The 17,483-nt window shown below is 62.3% G+C and overlaps 2 protein-coding genes across 2 annotated transcripts in view; both read right to left on the reverse strand.

The window, feature by feature from the left end:
- Positions 1 to 2,914, reverse strand: part of CHD5 (chromodomain helicase DNA binding protein 5) — a 50,645-nt gene extending 47,731 nt beyond the window's left edge. The window contains exon 1 of the mRNA XM_062193077.1: positions 2,839 to 2,914. Within this exon, the coding sequence (XP_062049061.1) occupies positions 2,839 to 2,914 (76 nt within the window). The remainder of the gene's footprint in view (positions 1 to 2,838) is intronic.
- A 6,031-nt stretch (positions 2,915 to 8,945) lies between these two features.
- On the reverse strand, positions 8,946 to 16,743 carry RPL22 (ribosomal protein L22). Its single transcript, XM_062190343.1, has 4 exons — positions 16,645 to 16,743; positions 15,313 to 15,417; positions 11,957 to 12,081; positions 8,946 to 9,149 (listed from the first exon to the last, which is right to left on the reverse strand). The coding sequence occupies exons 1-4, from the start codon at positions 16,654 to 16,656 to the stop codon at positions 9,005 to 9,007; spliced, it is 387 nt and encodes a 128-aa protein (XP_062046327.1). The 5' UTR covers positions 16,657 to 16,743; the 3' UTR covers positions 8,946 to 9,004.
- Between the last annotated feature and the right edge of the window lie 740 nt (positions 16,744 to 17,483).

The raw sequence follows: 17,483 nt of genomic DNA on the forward strand, positions 1-17,483 counted from the left end.
GTCCTCCTCGGAGGGGTGGGCACCCAGCCCGCGTCCTCCTCGGAGTGGTGGGCACCCAGTCCACGTCCTCTTCGGAGCAGGCTCAGCCACCTTCCCGGGTTGGGAACCCAGAATGTCACCGGGCGAGCCGGGACAGCAGGTGCAGGAGCGGGGAGACAAAGCGGAATCGGAAGAACAAAGATTGGCCAAGCCGCGGTGCGTGGGGTTACAACACGCCCCACATCGGAGGCCCGGGGCGCCATCCCTGGCTCCACTTCCTGGCTCCAGCTGCCGGCTAACGCGCACCCCACAAGGCAACGGTGACGGCTCGAGTAATTGAGTTTCTGACACCTTCATGGGAGACCTGGCAGGAGTTCCCGGCTCCCGATGTCGGCCCCTGTTCAGCTCTGGCTGTCAGTGGGCACTGGGGAGTGAACCAGTGGGTGGGAACACTCGCTCTCTCCTCTCTCTCTCTCTCCCTCCTCTCTCTCTCTCTCTCTCTCTCTCTCCAAGCGTCTCTTTCCATCTTGTTGCCTCTCAAAATAAATAATTGTTTAAAAAAAAAAAAACAGTATGACAGCTCCCAAGACATGAGCTCCTCCATCCACTGGTTCAGGTGTGCAGGGGCAGCCGCGAAGCCAGGGGCCAGGGCTGGGGGCCAGGCAGCCCCCCAGGAGATACCATGCCTGGGCTGTGCCGTCCTCACGCCCAGGGGGCCAGGGATGACCTAGGGGTGGTCAGCAAGCGGTCAAAGGACTGGTCCTCCAGGGCCCACAGACACAGCAGGAGACTGCCGGCGACACTCCAGGTGGCAGTGACTGGCACCAAGCCCAGGCGGCATTACTGAGTCTGGGAGGACCAGCACTTGACCAGGAGTTCAAGGAGGGCCTCCCTCAGTGGGATTGGAGCTGGGCCCTAAATGACCAGAAGGTGGCTGTGAACAGAGGTCACGGCCAGGGCCCAAGCGCACGGCAGAGCACTAACTGGCCAGTGTGGCTGAAGCAGGGGATATACGGGCAGACTAGCACCAGGGCTTCTCCACCCACTGGAGCTGGGGGCTGGGGGGGGGGGGGTCCAGGATCTGATCTGTATTGACAAGGTGACCCTGGTTCAGAGTGGACGGTGGTCAGGGAGTGACCAGAGCCTGCGAGAACCAGGAGGAGGGGACTGAGCCTGGCCCAGAGTGTGAGGAGGGGCCGGGAGCTCGGGAGGGGGCCAGAGGGGTACAGCTCATCTCGCTGATGGGGAGGCTGGGACCCCACGGCCAAGGGTGGAAGCAGGACATCTCCCCCACAGGGCTCCGGGGACGACCCCGCCCTGTCCTGTTCCGGAGGGGGAGAATGGGGAGGGGCACCACCCTGGCCCGAACAGTCGGTGCCCACTACCCAGGGGCCACCTCCGCCAGCCTCCGCCCCCCAAGCTCCACGCTCTGATGCCACCAGGCAGTGTCAGCAGGGCGAGGGAGCTGCAGCCTCCATCAGAGAGCAGGTGAAGTCCCAGACACGGACCTGCTGAGGGCACCTGCCAGCTGCCACTGGCCCAGCAGAGCCACAAAGGACTCTCTCCCAGGACTCTGCGGCCTGGCTCACCGTGGGGGGGGGGGGGGGGGACAGCCACAGGTTTCCTGGCCACGCTGGCTGCTGTGTGCCCCCCGGAAGCATGGGTGATTCCACCCCTCGGGGCTGCGATGCTCATCATTGTTCCAGCAACCTTGCCCCCTGGGGGGCACCCCACACCCACCTCTACTCCCCCAGCCCCAGGGGGCTCTCTACCAACTTGGCCTGACTTCCTAAAGGCAAGGTGAGGGCCAAGTCCTGCAGGGGCCTAAGCAGGCCAAGAAGAGGGGGCCTGGGTGGACACTGAGGCGTGGGGGAGCCAGGGGCCCGGGCCAGCCGGGGGGGACCCCCCCCCAAGGAGGAGCCACAAGCAACCTGGGAGCTACTGTGCCTCTTGTGCACAACCAGCGCTGGTGTGCAGACCTGTGCAACATTCTTCCCCTTGGGGAAGACTCTGCTGAGGGGCAGGTGCATGGTCGTGAGAGGCCCGGAAGGGAGGGGGCGTCCCGGAAGGGAGGGGGCAAGGCGGGTTCACAAGGTGAGGCCGGGCCCAGCTGTGCCAGGTGCGGACGGTCGGGGATGAGCCGGAGCAGCTGGGTACAGAAGAGCCTGTCGGGTGACCCCCCGGCGCACAGCCCTATGTATGCGAATTCTGACCCGGGGAACAGGCGAGAGATGCCAAGGGCAGGGGCGGTGGCCCTGGGGCGCCAGGCAGGCAATCAGGGCAGGGTGGGCTTGCAAGGCCACCACCCCGAGCGAGGCAGGGTAGGGGACAGCGGAGGGCGCCAGGGCGCGCCTGGAGGACGCGGGCGGCCCGGCAAAGTCCCAGCACCCCAGCGGCGGCGAGAGACAGGCGCAGAGTGCCAGCCCGCGCGCCCTGCACCGTGCCCTCGAGGGCCCGGGGGCTCGCCGGGACCCCGAGCCCCAGCCCCGTCCTCGCCGCGCTCTGGGCCCCACCCAGCCCGTCCCGGGGCCGACGCGGGCCGGGGGCCAGCAGCGCGCGGCGGCGGGGCCGGCGCCGGCGCGATTCCCGCCCCTTTCAAGGGCACGCGGGCTGACCCCGCCGGCGCCGCGCCCCCTCCCCGCCGGGGCGCCCCGCGCAGGCCGACGCCCGCCGTCCGCTGCCCTCCCGGCCCGCGCCCAGGCGCGGGGGCCCGGACCGCACCCCGCCCTCGGCCGCGCCCCGGCGCTCGCCCGGCCCCGCGCCCTTGGCCGCGCGGCGCCAGCCGGGCGGGAGCGCAGCCCGCAGCCCGGGCGCCCCGCCGCCCCCGCCGCCCCGGCCGCGCACCCCCGCGCCCCTCACCTGACATCTCCTCGTTCTCCATCTCCCCGGCGAACAGCCGCGGCAGCTCCTCCTCGGTGCCCAGCGGGCCCCGCATGCCCGGCGCGGGGGGGGAGGGGAGGTGGGCGCCCCCCTCCCGCCGGGCGCGGTGCCAGCCTTAACCCGTGCGCTGCCGGACGGGCGCGCGCGGCGGGCGAGGCGGCCTCGGCGAGAAGATGGCGGCCGCCTGCCCCCCCCCCGCCCCCCCAAACCGCCACCCCCCGTCCCGAGCCCCCTTCCTCGCGGCCGCCTGCGCCTGCTCCCCGCAAAGCCAGCGCCGCTCCGCCCGCCGAGCCCGCAGCCCGCGTCCCGCAGCCGGCCGAGGGTGGCGGCGGCAGCGCCGGCGGCACGGCGGCGCGGCGGGGGGGCGGCACACATGCCCGGATTGTGACGTCCAGTCTGGTTGCTGTGGCAACCCCATCCCATCGTTCCGGCAGCGCGACTAGTTAACAGCGGAGAACAAGTTGGGGGACTAGTCCTGGGTCTCCGGGTGCAGGTGGCGGCCGGGGCGCTCCGGCAGGGGGCGCCGCCGAGGCGCCCGCGCGGGGCCCCGACGGCCGAGCGGCGGCCGGGACTTCGCGGCCCCGGGGCGGTGGGAGGCGGGAGGCGCCGCCCCCGCGCCCCCGCAGCCCGGCCGGCGCCGCCACCACGCGCGCGGGGGCGCGGGGCCCACGGTCCCCGAGGGCTCGGGGCGGGGTCCGTGCCCGCGAGCGGCCGGCTTGCCGCGCACGGGGCTGTCAGGCGCGGGTCGCCCCCTGCGCCCGGCTCTGCGCGCTCCTCGCCCCCTCTGGAGAGAGGATGAGCGGAGCAGGCGCTCGGCGGCTGGGGAAGGGGCGCCCCGGACGGACGCAGCGGGTCTGCCGCCTCCGCGGCGTCGCACGGACGGGCTCCTCCCTCTCGCCCCGCGCCGCGTGTCCTCTCCCGGAGGCCCGCAGGGCCGGCTGTGCCCGGTCCCGACCCAGGCAGACCCCTGGGGGCGGTGCGTTCCGTCGCGAGCGGGAAGGAGGAGGTCAAAGGTGAGGATGGAGGCCGGCCCTCGGGCGCACGGCTGGCATTCTGCACGCGCACCCCGGGCCCAGCCAGCCCTCGGCTCGCAGGGCCGAGGTGTCGGTGGCTGGCGGAGCTGCCAGCTCTCCACCCGAAGGGCCAGCAGAGGGAGGGCGCCCCCGTGGCACGGCTCGTGTGGGGCCGGACTCCCCGGGGAACCCACCGGGGACCTGCACCCTGTCAGCCCCGCCACATGGGCGCTGCTGGAGAACCTGGAGAGCTGTGCCCACCTGGCTGAGGGCCCCTAGTGCACGGCTTCGTGGGGACGTCGCCACAGCCCTGGCCGCCGGAGCCTGAGCCGCCACTGCAGCCGGAAGGCGGTGGCCGGTGGCCTGGGGAGGGCGTGAGGACCTGCAGGGCCTTTCCCTCCTGGCCGTCCTAGGTGCCTGCAAACCCGATGGAGGCTGCTCTTCAGGCTCCCCTGGGAGAGCACGGGTCCTTGCACACACACTGGGAATCCGCTCCATCTCCCAGGCTGGTTCTCTGAGACAGAGAGCTCCCATCTGGTGGTTCACGCCCCCACGTGCCTGCAAAGGCTGAGGCCAGGCCAGGTTGGATCTGGGAGCTGGGAACCCAATCCAGGGCCCTCCCCGGCCCCCACCCTGCCCCATGGGTGGCAGGGACCCAAGTACTCGAGCCATCACCTGTTGCCTCCTGGGAGGGAGCAGGAGCAGAGCCGGGGTGTGAACCAGTACCTGCTGTCAGGTGTACTCCACCCACTCCCAGATCCCCCACACTGGACATGAGATGTTGGGTCAGCCCAGTAAGGGGCCTCCTGCACCGGGCAGGGGACAGCCAGCGGAGGCAGGCCAAGGGGCCAGTGCCCACCCCGCCTCGGTCAATGCTGTGTTTCCTGTCTCAGAGCAGCTGGCCCAGTGTGCCCCAGGTCCCTGAGACTTCGGCAGGGTCTGGGTCCTTCCTGTGGCCTGAGTGGTAACCATCAAGGAAAAAGCCCAGGCACCACCATTCCCACCCCTGAAGCACCAGCTCCCCAGAGGCCTTTCCCCGCCTGCCCCCACCCAGGCCGGTAGCCTAGGTTCCATTTCCCAAGGTGAAGTGGAGAATGCCAAGATACCATTCAAGAAAGAACAGCTCCCACTGCTCCATGTGGCAACACATGGGAGTCAAGAGGCTCCTCACTCATAACCGCCCCGCCCCGTGTACCCCACGCGGGCCGGCAGGTGACATCCGTGTAATGACCAAAAGCAAAACAGAAACGGGAATGGTAGAAACAAAAGGGTTTGGGGCAAATCTCCAGTCACTGTTAACACACAGCTCTTGGTACCGTAGAACTACCAAACGTGTGTTTCGGAGCTAACGGACCAAAATGCCTGATGTGAAAAGCAATCCCTAAAAAAAGGTGAACATTCAATAAACGGTGCCATCGCGAGAACAAGCCTATCATTAAGGTTACAGTTCCAGGAGACGAGATTCTCATGTTTGCTGATCACAGAGCTCGTAATTACACCTCAGCGACAATTCAAAAATCAAAATATTTTTTAATATATTGGTTCTACGAGCATCAAGGAAACAGTTTCCAAGAACAGTTTTAGTCACCGTCTCCACTGGCGGCTGCGTGGCTCGCAGGCCGGCACCCCGGGGCCTGGCTGAGCGCTCTCTCTCCACAGCAGAACCCCACCCGGTGAGGGCCTGGGCTTTTGAAGGACAGTGGCGTCCTTGTGCCCACAGAGATCAAAGTCGGCCGTGCTGCCTGCCGCACGGCTTCATGGAGGAAGGGGTCAGCGCTCGCCCCGCGGCACCGAGATCTCTGCCGCTCTCAAAGCCCTTTTCTCAAAGTGTGGCCCTTGAAGGCGGCGCCCCCTACCCGCGTGGGATGTGGGGTGGCAGTGAACCTCTCGTGGGCCTGAACCTCAGAAGTGCAGGCAAGCCTCAGGGCAGGGTACTAGGTGCTTGGCCCTCCGCGGGCCAGTGTGGCCTTCCTGGTGGAACAGCCTGGGGTGGGAGGTGGACTCCCCAGTCTGCCCCTCTTCCAGCTCACTGCAAGGCATCCTCGGCCTGCCTCCATCAGCCGCCTCCTTGCTGAGCTCGAACCTCCCCTTCCCACCCCTCCCTCCTAAAAGAAAAGCAACTCCCCCAGCTCACCCCACCCCCATAACATAGTCCCATTCTTGTGCTTTGGACAGCAGGGTCTCCGAGAAGCCCAGGTTCTGTGCAAGGCTTACACCAAGGGGACACGGTCCAGCCCTTGGACTACTCTTTACAGGTACCACCAGATTGTACTTTTTTTTTTTTTTTTTACAGAATGGACAGTGAGAGAGACAGAGAGAAAGGTCTTCCTTTGCTGTTGGTTCACCCTCCAATGGCCGCCGCAGTAGGCGTGCTGCGGCCGGCGCACCGCGCTGATCCAAAGCCAGGAGCCAGGTGTTTCCTCCTGGTCTCCCATGGGGTGCAGGGCCCAAGGACTTGGGCCATCCTCCACTGCACTCCTGGGCCACAGCAGAGAGCTGGCCTGGAAGAGGGGCAACCGGGATAGAATCCTGTGCCCCGACCAGGACTAGAACCCGGGGTGCCGGCGCCGCAAGGCGGAGGATTAGTCTATTGAGCTGCGGCGCTGGCCCCAGACTGTACTTTTTAAGATTTTATTCAAAAGGCAGAGTGATGGGGGAGAGAATCTTCCACCCACTGGTTCACAACCTAAATGTCTGCGCCAGGCCACAGCCAGGAGACAGAACTCCACCTGTAGGCATGTAGAAGCCCAAGTACCTGGGCCATCTTCCATCGACTGGAAGCTGGCTAGGAAGCATAGCAGGACTCGTCCGGCAGTCCTGGATGGGATGTGGGCGTCCCGCCGCACCAGGACACCCGGCCAGCAGCCGCCTCTTCTGATCCACCCGCCCGCCCAGGAAGGGGGCAGCACACTGCTCAGCTTTCAACGCTTGACAAGCCCGATGGGCAAGTTAGAATCAAACAGGGCGTCTGTGCCAGCCGCAGGCTCTGTGACGCAGGGTGGAGCCTCATCCCGTCCACGGGGTCCCTCTCACCTTCCAAGGCATCACGTGTTCTCTCAAGGGCTGAGACCCAAACATCCCCAGCTGGGTGCGGCCCGACGCCCACCTTGGCCAGCTTCTGCACTCCTGTGTGCAAGGCACCATCGGCGAGCCGAGCTCCTGACACGGCCTCAGGACACTGCTCAGAAACACTCCCACCTGTGGGCAGTCACGGAGCCGGGCCACACGGGCTCTCTCCAGATCACACCTCTGGAAATGGCCACATCCTGGCTCCTGCACCTGACCTCTGACCTCTTTGGCTGCACCCACACACTCAGGGGGAGAGAGAGGGTGTGGCAATGAGCAAGACCATACCAACGTCCTCCTCTGTGAGTCCTGACCCCCCCTGGAAAGCCCAGGACCCCCGTCTGCTTCTGCCTGGACTGGCTCACACCGGGCAGGCGACAGAGCAGCTGGGCTCAGACGTGTTCCTGGGCGCAGCTGGCAGGATGGCTGTTAACGTCATCGGAGTTCACGCTACTCCGTCCCCTGTCAGCTGTCTGCAGTTCCTCTCTGGACCCTGGATCCGAACGAAGGCATTCTCGTGGAGCGCTCGGCACGGCCACCTCCAGCGCCCACCGAGGCAGCGCAACTGAGAGGAGAATGTTAGGACGCAAAGACCGAGGTGAACGGGGCACAGTGGCGGACCAAACCAATCTGCTGCCAGACTGACATACGGGTCCTTAAAACAAAAACAAACGCCTTGCACAAGTCATAGTAGCCACGTGTTAGCCACTTTAATATAAAACGTGAGCAAAACTCAAGTACAGGAGTTCAAAAAGGCATAGAAAAATCCATTGAGTTTCAATTTTATTACAAGTTTTTGAATCTGGGGCTAGTCAAAGAAAAAACAACTTAGGGGCTAACTTGAGTCCAGGGTTAGTCTTTACAACCAAACTAAACTCTACATCAGTGCAACAGACAAGTAAAATCTGCAAACCCAAGTCACGAATTCCTAAGTCACCGCGGTAAGGGACACAGCCCAGGTGTAGCTGACGCTGTTAAGTGGCAGGAAATTTGCATATAGATAGATAACGCCAGAGGCTTCCACAAACAGACTGCAAAGCCTCCACACAAAGAGCACCCAGTGTTACACTGCAGCCAAGAGGACTGGAACGTTAACTCCCAGCTCTGCAACTCGGAGCAAATGGACATCAGGCCTGGGCACCAGCTATAGTAGAGCCAAGACTGATTTTTAAAACATGAATTTTACGCACCGTAATGAGATGACGGACTTCAGTAGGGCACGGCAAGGCCTCGGGGACTCAGCAACAGTGACACCTCCCCACCCCACAGCCAGCTCTGCTCACTCTGCCAAGATCCCCATCTTCCCCGGAGGTCCAGTCACGGCCTAAGGGGCGGCACAGCAGCTCCCTCCCAGACAGGTCCGGGCCTCGGAGTGAACTGTCGGGCAATCCCGCCTCCCCAGGCCCCCTCCACACAAGCCGCCAGGCTCACTGAAGGGGCCCCCGCCCTGCAAGCTCCATGCCTGCCCCCAGCTCCCCCTGCTGGAGGCCAAGGTGACAGCTGGTACAGACTTGTGGAAATCGATTTACAACTCTTTTACACGTTTAATTCAAACCTGGGACTTACAAGGCTCTCCAAGGCGTGACGAGGGGCAGCAGAACCTGCAGGTTTACCGCGTGCACCAGGCTACAGTCAGCCCCGGAACGGGCTCACTGCCATGCCACCTCCCAGCGGCCCAGGAGGAAGGCGCCAGCCCTGCCTGTGCCGAGTGCCTTCCGCTTGTATTCCTGAAGCTTTCTTTGAGAAAGCAGCGGATACACCCGGCTGTCAGCTTTTAAAATGGTGGCTGACAAGTGCCCTCCGTCTGCCCGCTCAGCGGCGCCTCACCGGCCGTCCCCCCAGGAGCCGCCTCCTCTGCGTCCCCCTACCATCAGCAGGACCCAGCTTTCCAGCAGAAGCGACAAGAAGTCTAATCAGAGTACAGGGGGAGCCGCCCACGAGCAGCCCTTGGGCCAGGATTTCCAGCGTTCTGTGCGATCCAGACTGCAGAGATACAAGGATAGCCACTGTTTTGGTTCCCAAGTTTTATTCAAGAACTGATACAAAATTTTCCAGATAAATGAGTTTTAATCCTCATCTTCCTCCTCTTCTTCGTCCTGGTTAATCTGGAAGTATCGTAATTCGTAACTCTCTTTGCTGTTAGCAACTACACGCAACCAATCACGTAGATTATTCTTCTTCAAATATTTTTTGGTGAGATATTTCAAATACCTGCAGAGAAAGGACACTTGAGAACTAGGCAGACGGCCTTCTCGCATTCTGAAACAGTTGACTGCTGTAAGACCCGCCCACTCAAAACCATCACAACTCAAGGTGCCTCCCGGCAAAAACCAAACCACTCAGCCAGTGCCCTGACCACAGCTTTTAGCCGCAACACCACAGGTAAGAAGGTATCAGAGCTGCGACTGAACAGCGGCCAGCAGCTACAGAACGGCTCTTAGTGACCACCAGACAAAGGCAGCACCGTCAGCCCTGCTGGGCACCGTAACACTTCCTGGTGAGCACTCACTCCTGGCCAATGAGCTTCGAGCACTGCACAGGTCACCGTTCCAGCAGCCTGGGCTGGCAGGGCTGCTCCGGAAGGCCGAGTCCCATCCTCCTCACAGGGCCAGGGCACCCACCTCCAGCACAGGGCACACAGACTGCACAACAGAAAACTGAGCCCCCCCCGCCCCCGCGATGCTGGCCCCGCACGAGCGCCTCTTCAAGCCCCGGCTGTGGCACTTCCGATCCAGCTCCCTGCTAACGGCCTAGGAAAGCAGCAGCAGATGGCCTGAGTGCTTGGGCCCCTGCACCTACGTGGAATTCCAGACTCCTGGCTCTGGCCTGGCCCAGTCCCCAGCCACTGCAGCCATGAGATCTCCCTCTCCCCCTCCCTCTCTGCTTTCAAGTAAGTAAATTTTACCAGAAATAACTTAAATAAATAACTGAAAGGCAGAAGCTGACCTGATGCTATCTAGGACCATGAAGCCTGCCATCCTGTTTCTTCTCCCACCTGCACCTTCTCAAAACCAGGAGAACAGGGAGACCCAGCCACACAAACCACTGCTGGGCAATCAACCTCACCAAGCCTGTTTCTCCTGGGGACCCAAGATACTTACCGCCTCCAGACTGCTACGAGGACTAACGAGATGCACAGGTCCCTGGATGTCAGAGGACCCTGTGTTAACCATCCAACTCACCTCTCCAAGAAATGCATGCTCATTAGCATGCTCATTAGCCACGGATAGGTGAAGACCTCAGCTCACTCTATCCACTTTTCCCTACATCAAAATAAATCAAGTTGGTTGTTCCACCTAAAAATATGTTCTGTTATCTATTATCTGTAATCAGGTAAAATCCTGCAGAGTTCAGAGACTTTAGGGACACCCTGAATGCCTCAACAACACACAACCGTCATCGTTTGGTAGGGAAAGCTGTAGCGGAAGGCCAGGGCGCCTTGCCTCCTGCACTGGGTCAAAGGGAGCATGTAGAGACTGACATGAGATGCACCCCGGGCCGAGAAGCCAGACAGGCTCTGCTCAAACACCAGCCGGGCCCCTGGACACCCTGGAAGCCTACACCTGCACCTGCTTCCTGAACATGAAATGGCTTGGAGGCCGGCGATGTGGCACCGCGGGTGCAGCCACCACCTGTGATGCCAGCACCCCAGGTCAGAGCACAGGTTCTGGTCCTGGCTACTCCACTCCAACCCAGCTCCCTGCTCCTGAGCCTGGGAAGGCAGCAGAGGACGGCCCAAGTGCCTGGGCCCCTGCCACGCACAGGGAGACCACGACAGAGCTCTGGGCTCCTGGCTTCAGCCAGGGCAGCTATTTGGGGAGTGAACCAGCAGATGGAGGTGTCTGTCTCTCTGTCCCTTCTCTTCTATCAATCTGCATTTGAAAACTAAATATTTTTTAAAAATACATAAATAAAATTAAAAGCAAAGGCTTAACTAACCAACTTGTCTTAGCACACCTGAAATTTCCCATTACCTCATTCAATATGATCACAACTTCCTGGGCCAGGAGCTAGGTACAAACAAGTTGGAGTCTTTAATGACTTGTAAGTGTTTTAACCTCATCCTCAAAACCAGCGTACAGCATGGCGGGCAGCAAGGGAATCCACGTCTGCACGGGAAGAGCAGACGGGCGTGAGAGCCACCTGGAGTCTGACCTGCAGTCTCCAGACTCCCCTTCATGGCACAGGGGAGCTCCCAGGGCAACACCAGAACGCACAGCGAAAGCACGTCGCTGTGCTCGGCCGGGAGGGAGGAGGTGTCCACGGCTAAGAGCACAGCCCAGGGCTGAGCACCTGGTGCCGCAGCAGCTGCCCCTGGGCCATCAGCACGGTCGCCAAGTGCCTGCGTCACGTCCTGGCTGCTGCTCCCGATGGTCCAGCTTCCTGCTGGTGCACCATGGGAGAAAGCAGGCGATGATGGCTGCAGGGCTTGTGCCCAGATACCCTCGTGGGAGACCCAGGTGGAGTTTCTGGGGTCCCTGGCTTCAGTCTGGCCCAGCCCTGGCTGTTGTGGGTGTGGGGGGGGGGGGGGGGCAAGGCAGGGAGGAAAACTAGTGGATGCAAGATCTCTCTCCACTTCTCTGCTTTCAAATGAAATAAACATGGGGGGGGGGGGATTGTGTCACAGCAGCTAAGCCACGCTTGGGATGCCGGATTCCGTGTCTGAGCGCCAGCCAGACCGGGCCCATCTGCTCCAACACAGCTTCCTGCTAACACACCTGGGAAGGCAGTGGATGATGCTCCAAGTCCTTGGGTTCCTGCCACCCAAATGGCTCCTGGAGGCTACAGGCATTTGGGGAGCGAACCAGTGAACAGAGATCTGTCACAGCCTTTCAAATAAACACATTTTACAATAAAGAGAATACAGGCTAAGGAAGTCTCCGCACCTTCACTGCCTGCGATACTTCAGTGTGAAAGACAAAACTACCCAAGCTGAGTCCTCACCCCCACTCTAACAAGAACACATTCACTGAGCCGCCCGGGGGAGGGGCCCGAGGCCACGCCCGCCCCGCCCTTACCTTTTGGAAAAGGGCACCTCGGAAGTCACCGTGATCTTGCTCTTGCTCCTCTCGATGGTCACGGCCCCGCCCCCGAGGTTCCCGGCTTTCCCGTTCACTTTGATTCTCTCCTGGAGAAACTGCTCCTGCAAACCGTCCGTGCAGCGTTAGCAACGCTTTTGCTGTTTCTTAAACGTTCAGGTTTACTTTTTTTTTTTTTGACAGGCAGAGTGGACAGTGAGAGAGAGAGACAGAGAGAAAGGTCTTCCTTTGCCGTTGGTTCACCCTCCAATGGCCGCCGCACCGCGCTGATCCGATGGCAGGAGCCAGGTGCTTCTCCTGGTCTCCCGTGGGGTGCAGAGCCCAAGCACTTGGGCCATCCTCCACTGCACTCCCGGGCCACAGCAGAGAGCTAGCCTGGAAGAGGGGCAACCGGGACAGAATCCGGCGCCCCGACCAGGACTAGAACCCGGGGTGCCGGCGCCGCAAGGTGGAGGATTAGCCTAGTGAGCCGCGGCGCCGGCTAAACAATCAAGTTTAAAAGACTGAGAGTTGGGCTGTGGCTTCAGCGCTCAGACACCCGCGTGTGCGATCAGAGGCCACGGTCTGCTGGCCCAGCTCGACTCCAGCACACACTGGGAAGCAGCAGTGACAGCCCCCACAACCGAGGCCCCGCCTCAGCCACGCAGGCACCGCGGAGTGAAGCGGGAGATGGCAATGGCAACGGCCTCTCAAACACTTCTCAAAAATTAAACCAGGAGCTGGTGCTATGGCGTAGTAGATAAAGCCTCCACCTATGGCGCCAGCATCCCATGCAGGCACCAGTTCAAGTCTCGGCTGCTCCACTTCTGATCCAGCTCCCTGCTTAGGGCATGGGAAAACAATAGAAGATGGCCCAAGTGCTTGGACCCCTGTACCCAAGTGGGAGACCAGGAAGAAGCTCCTGGCCCCTGGCTTCCGATCAGCCCAGCTCCAGCTGTTGTGGCCATCTGGGGAGTGAACCAGCAGATGGAAGACCTCTCTGTCTTTCCCGCTCTCTGTAGCTCTGCCTTTCAAATAAATAAAATAAATCCTTAAAAAAAAATGATAGCAAATCTTCAGCTATTATTCATGTGAAGCCTGTACTGTTCCACCTCATCTACATACGCTCCTACACGGTGAGACCGCAGGGCCACATGTCCGGCTGCTCCCGCACAGGTCAGCACCAGCGCCCCAGTCAAGAGCACACTGGAAAACCAAGGCCGGACTTCTTACAAGAGGACAGATCGACCCAACTGCGTGTTCTCAGTCCACCCGGAGGAAAGAAAATGCACACCCCCGGCACAGCCACGGGGCAGCGCCCTCAGCCAGGTGGTGACCACTCTCCCAGCCCCACACCTGAGCCTGCGCAACCGGCTCTCCTCCACGCACTGCCCGGCTCTTGGTCCGAAGGGGTTTTTTCCCTTACTATCGTTCTCTTTGAAACTCTGCCACAGGGCCATGGCCTGTCTGGTTGCCTCCTGGCTACTGTGTTTCCAATTCAGTTTCCTGTGACTGCACCTGGGAGGTGGGTGGGTTCCCACTCATGTGGGAAACCCAGGCGAATTCCTGGATGCTGGCTTTGGCCTGGCCTACCTCGGGTTGTTGCAAGCAAAAATCTGAGACCTCCGTCACTCTTTGAAATTAAATCTTCAACAAAAAGAGGTTGGTGTGGTGCAGTGGGTTACTCCGCACCCTGCAACACGGGAATCCCATCTGGGCCCAGTCCAAGTTCCAGCTGCCCCCTCCGCCCCGGCTCCCTAATGCACCTGGGAAGCAGCCGAAGACGGCTGCCACCCATCTGGGAGACCAGGACAGAGCTCCAGGCTCCTGGCTGTGACCTGGTCCAGCCACAATCACAGCTGCCACTCGGGGAATGAAACAGCAATGCAAGTCTCTGTAACTCTGCCTTTTAAGTAATAAATACATTTTTATTAAAAAAAAAAAAAAAAAAAAAAAACCTCCAATACAAATAGGAATCACGAAGGGAGCAGAGTGACTCAGCCCTGCTCTGGGAGACGCCGCGCACAGGTGCGTGCTGAGGGGGGGGCAGGCGTGACGCCAGGACGAGACCACCACAGACACAGCTGGAGAAAGCCACCGTGGTGAGGGAAGAGGTCAGGGCAAAGCAGGAAGTCGACAGAGCGAGGGCCGAGGGCCCGGCTGGGAAACTTCCTCAGGGGCAGAGAGCGACAGGCACGGACATCCAGACGGACACAGGCCAGCGAGCTGCAGGAGGCCGGCCACGCGCCGCTCCGCGTTAACTGGCAGCCATGGGCCAAGCCTGCATGTATTTGAAAACCATCTGTTCTAAGACACTGATCCAGCGGCCAGTAACTCGCTGGAGACTGCGGAGCAAATGTGAGCTCAGGAGACTTCTGCACGGCAGCACCACGTCTGAAACGTCCAAGTGCGGCCATGAGAGCAGCCGGCGACGTGCAGTTACAGCACGCAGGGGGTGATTCCGAGTTTCCAGACTGAAGTGGGAAAGAGACTACGAGGGCCAAGTATGGGCGGAAATCAGTACCCAGTGCAACACCTCAAAAACCAGCTCCAAGCACAGCACAGGGTCTGTCCACGGAAAGCCTCGGCGGGCAGGCCTAGGGCACAGCATGTCCGACGCCGGCCGGGACAGCCACAGCGCACATCCGGGGGCCTGGGTTCAGGTCCCAGCCCAGTGCTGGATTCCACTCTGCTAATGCACACCCTGAGAGGAAGCAGTGGGACCCTGCCACCCTGGCTTCTGCTCCTGACGTCACCCAGCCCTGCTACTGCAGGCGTCTGGGGCACAGACCAGCAGATGGAGGACCTGTCTGTCCCTCTAGCTTCCAAACAAACAAAAATTCAGGGGGGGCACCACGTTCCCATCCCAGCTGCTCAACTTCCAATCCAGCGCCTGGGCAGACAGCAAGTGCGGCCCAAGTGCCTGGACCCCTGCTGCCGTGTGGGAGACCAGGATGTTGCTCCAGGCTCCTGGCTTTGGCTGCAGCCCTGTCCGTCGTGGCCACCTGGGGAATACATCAGCAGATGGAAGTGCACTCTCTCTCTCCCCCCCCCTAACTCTGCCTTTCAAGTAAATGAATCTTTTTTAGAAAGGGAAGCCTCCACCCTGGCTGCTCCCTGACACTGCAGTGGAGCAGGGAGGCCCAGGCCCACCACGTGTGCCGGAACCCAAGTTAGCGCAGCTCCGGTGAGGCTGCCTGGTGCTCAGGTGCCTGCAGTCTAGTAAGATCGACCCTGCAAACAGGAGGCAGGAAATCAAGGCTTCTCCAGCTCCTGTGTGCTGGAGCCCACCAGGCTGGTTAGAAGCCCGCCCCACTGCTGCCCAAGGGGTGCAGTCTCGGGAGCCCCCCACTTACGAAGTTGGCCGCGTCCATGATCCCGTCTTCCACGGGGTGGGTGCAGTCCAGGGTGAACTTCAGGACCTGCTTCTTTTTTTTGCCCCCCTTCGCCACAAGCTTTTTCTGAGAAAGCAAACAACAGCGGTGAGGACGCCGGCGGCCGAAAGCCGAGACGGTGTCGGGGCACAAAGGCCCAGAGGTCCGGAATCCACGGAGGAAGGTGCTGACCGGTGCTGAGCCGGGGGCCTGGGGCTCGCGCCTGATGACAAGCTCCCCTCTGTCCAGTCCCCAGACAGGAGGGTCAGTGATGAACAACAAAACGAAGGCGTCCCTTGGTCTGCCATCTCACCCCAGGCTTACAAAGGCCTCGGAGCCCATGCTCACCCCGACCCGGCCCCGGGTCCCCACCCGCTGGAGCTCTCCCCTGCGTTCTGCCTCCCCTACTCTCCCCTCCCCGGAGCAGCACGGGGAGCCACGCAGCGTTCTGCTGTCTACCCCAGCTCTGTCAGACGAGATTCAGGCTACAGCTTGGCCCTTATTACAAGCACCGTCAGCTCTTGGCCTCTGGCTGGGTTTAACCCACGAATGCACCTGCAAACCACAGGCAGCGCAGATCTCCGATCTCAACGACGCCTCTTAAACCTGCCTTTGTACCACGTACTTACCCGTGCATCCACCTGCAAGCTCTAGATAAGCCTTTCCCGGGACACGCCTCCCCTCCCGGCCCTCTCCCTTTAAAAGGACTTCGCCTGAACCCTGCGTTCCGTGGTCAGCGTCTCCAACACCCGGCGGTCACAGAAACGACTCCGGAACCAGAGCGCACAGCGCACAAGGCCGCCGAGCAGAAGAGAACCGGAAGCGCTGGCCCAGGACGCCCACCACGAGCGCTCAGCTCCACGCCGGCTTTGTGCAGGGCCGGGCCGAGGGAGGCCGGTCCCCGCCTGCTCCAAGAGCGGCCGGCTCGCTGCGCCCCCGTAAACGCGCCCGGGGATGCGAGAAGCGCCGTCCGAGTCCGGCGACCCCAGGCCACCCTCCGCCCACCCAGCCCACTCGCCCGAGAGCGGAGCGCCCTCTGCTCCCCCAGAACCAGGCTCCCGAGCTAAGGCCCGCCCAGCCTCCGCCCAGCTCCCCGCAGAGCAGAGCCCGGCCGTCGGACCCGAGCCCGGCCTCCGGGGCCCCAGCACGGGCCGCAGGCCGCGGCCTCCTCTGCCCACACCGTGCTGGGCCCGCTCCGGCCGGCCCGGGCCTGCTGCTGCGGAGCGACGTCCCCGGGGAGCCGGGGCAGGCGGCGGCCCCTGGAGGCCCACGTGCCGCTCCCGGAGCCCAGGCCTCGCGCGGAGCCATACTAACCACGGGCGCCATGGCGGCAGCGGAGGCAGAAAGGGAGGCGGACGCACTACGCAGGCGCAAAGAGCACGCACGGCGCAGGGCACGCAGCGCCCAGACGGCGCCAATCGCTCTGCCACGCCCCTCGATCGCCGCCATCGCTCTCCGTTCCGTGCCATCGGGGAGGGATGGGTTCTGCCTGAATGCAAACTCATGCTCTTCCGGGCCTGCGGGGTGGGGAAGGAGGCCGGGCGGCCTGTTCCACTGCGCGTGATCGGCGTAGGGGGGAGCACCGGTCTGGACGAGCCCAAGGAGAAACAGAGGGGTTGACTCTACTTGGGAAGAAAGAAAAAAAAAATTAAAGAAATGCTGCGAGCCGTAAATCACCAGCTAGTGGCACAGGAGTGGAACCCACGGGCTTGGGGGGGTGGGGAAATCCCTTGTAGCCGTGGGGAAGCGGGAGACTGAGAGGTGCCCTGCCCAAGACCACCGCGGCTCCCCCCCAGCGTGGAGGCTCACGCGGGGGCTGTCAGAGGCAGGAGCAGGCCCGGTGTGACCCTCCCCGGGTGGGCATGGGAGCCGGCCCGGGGCCCTCCGCGGCTGGCGCTCGACGGGAGCAGGCGGGGGCCTGCGCACCCGCACCCCCGCGTGTCCCCGTGGGGTGAGTTCCAGGGCGCTGGACCCTGGAGGAAGCCGCCCCCACGCCGGCCTCTCTGGGCTTAGCCCAGGCCACCTGCTGCTCGGCCCGGGGTGCTGAGGCTGGGCGCTGCGCACCCTCTGCCTCGCCGGTGGCCAGCGAGGGTCCGTGGGCAGGGCGCCTCGCTTCCCGTCCCGTCGCCGGCTCCGGCTCTGTCCGGTGTGCG

The sequence above is a fragment of the Lepus europaeus genome, chromosome 5, assembly GCF_033115175.1.
Source record: "Lepus europaeus isolate LE1 chromosome 5, mLepTim1.pri, whole genome shotgun sequence".
Taxonomy (NCBI): domain Eukaryota; kingdom Metazoa; phylum Chordata; class Mammalia; order Lagomorpha; family Leporidae; genus Lepus; species Lepus europaeus.

What these genes read in the sequence shown, in the direction of transcription:
- RPL22 (XM_062190343.1), bottom strand. An exon ending in TCATGGACGCGGCCAACTTC is followed by an intron (nt 12,082 to 15,312) that starts GTAAGTGGGGGG and finishes GACGGTTTGCAG; the next exon opens with GAGCAGTTTCTCCAGGAGAG. An exon ending in GAGGTGCCCTTTTCCAAAAG is followed by an intron (nt 9,150 to 11,956) that starts GTAAGGGCGGGG and finishes CTTTCTCTGCAG; the next exon opens with GTATTTGAAATATCTCACCA.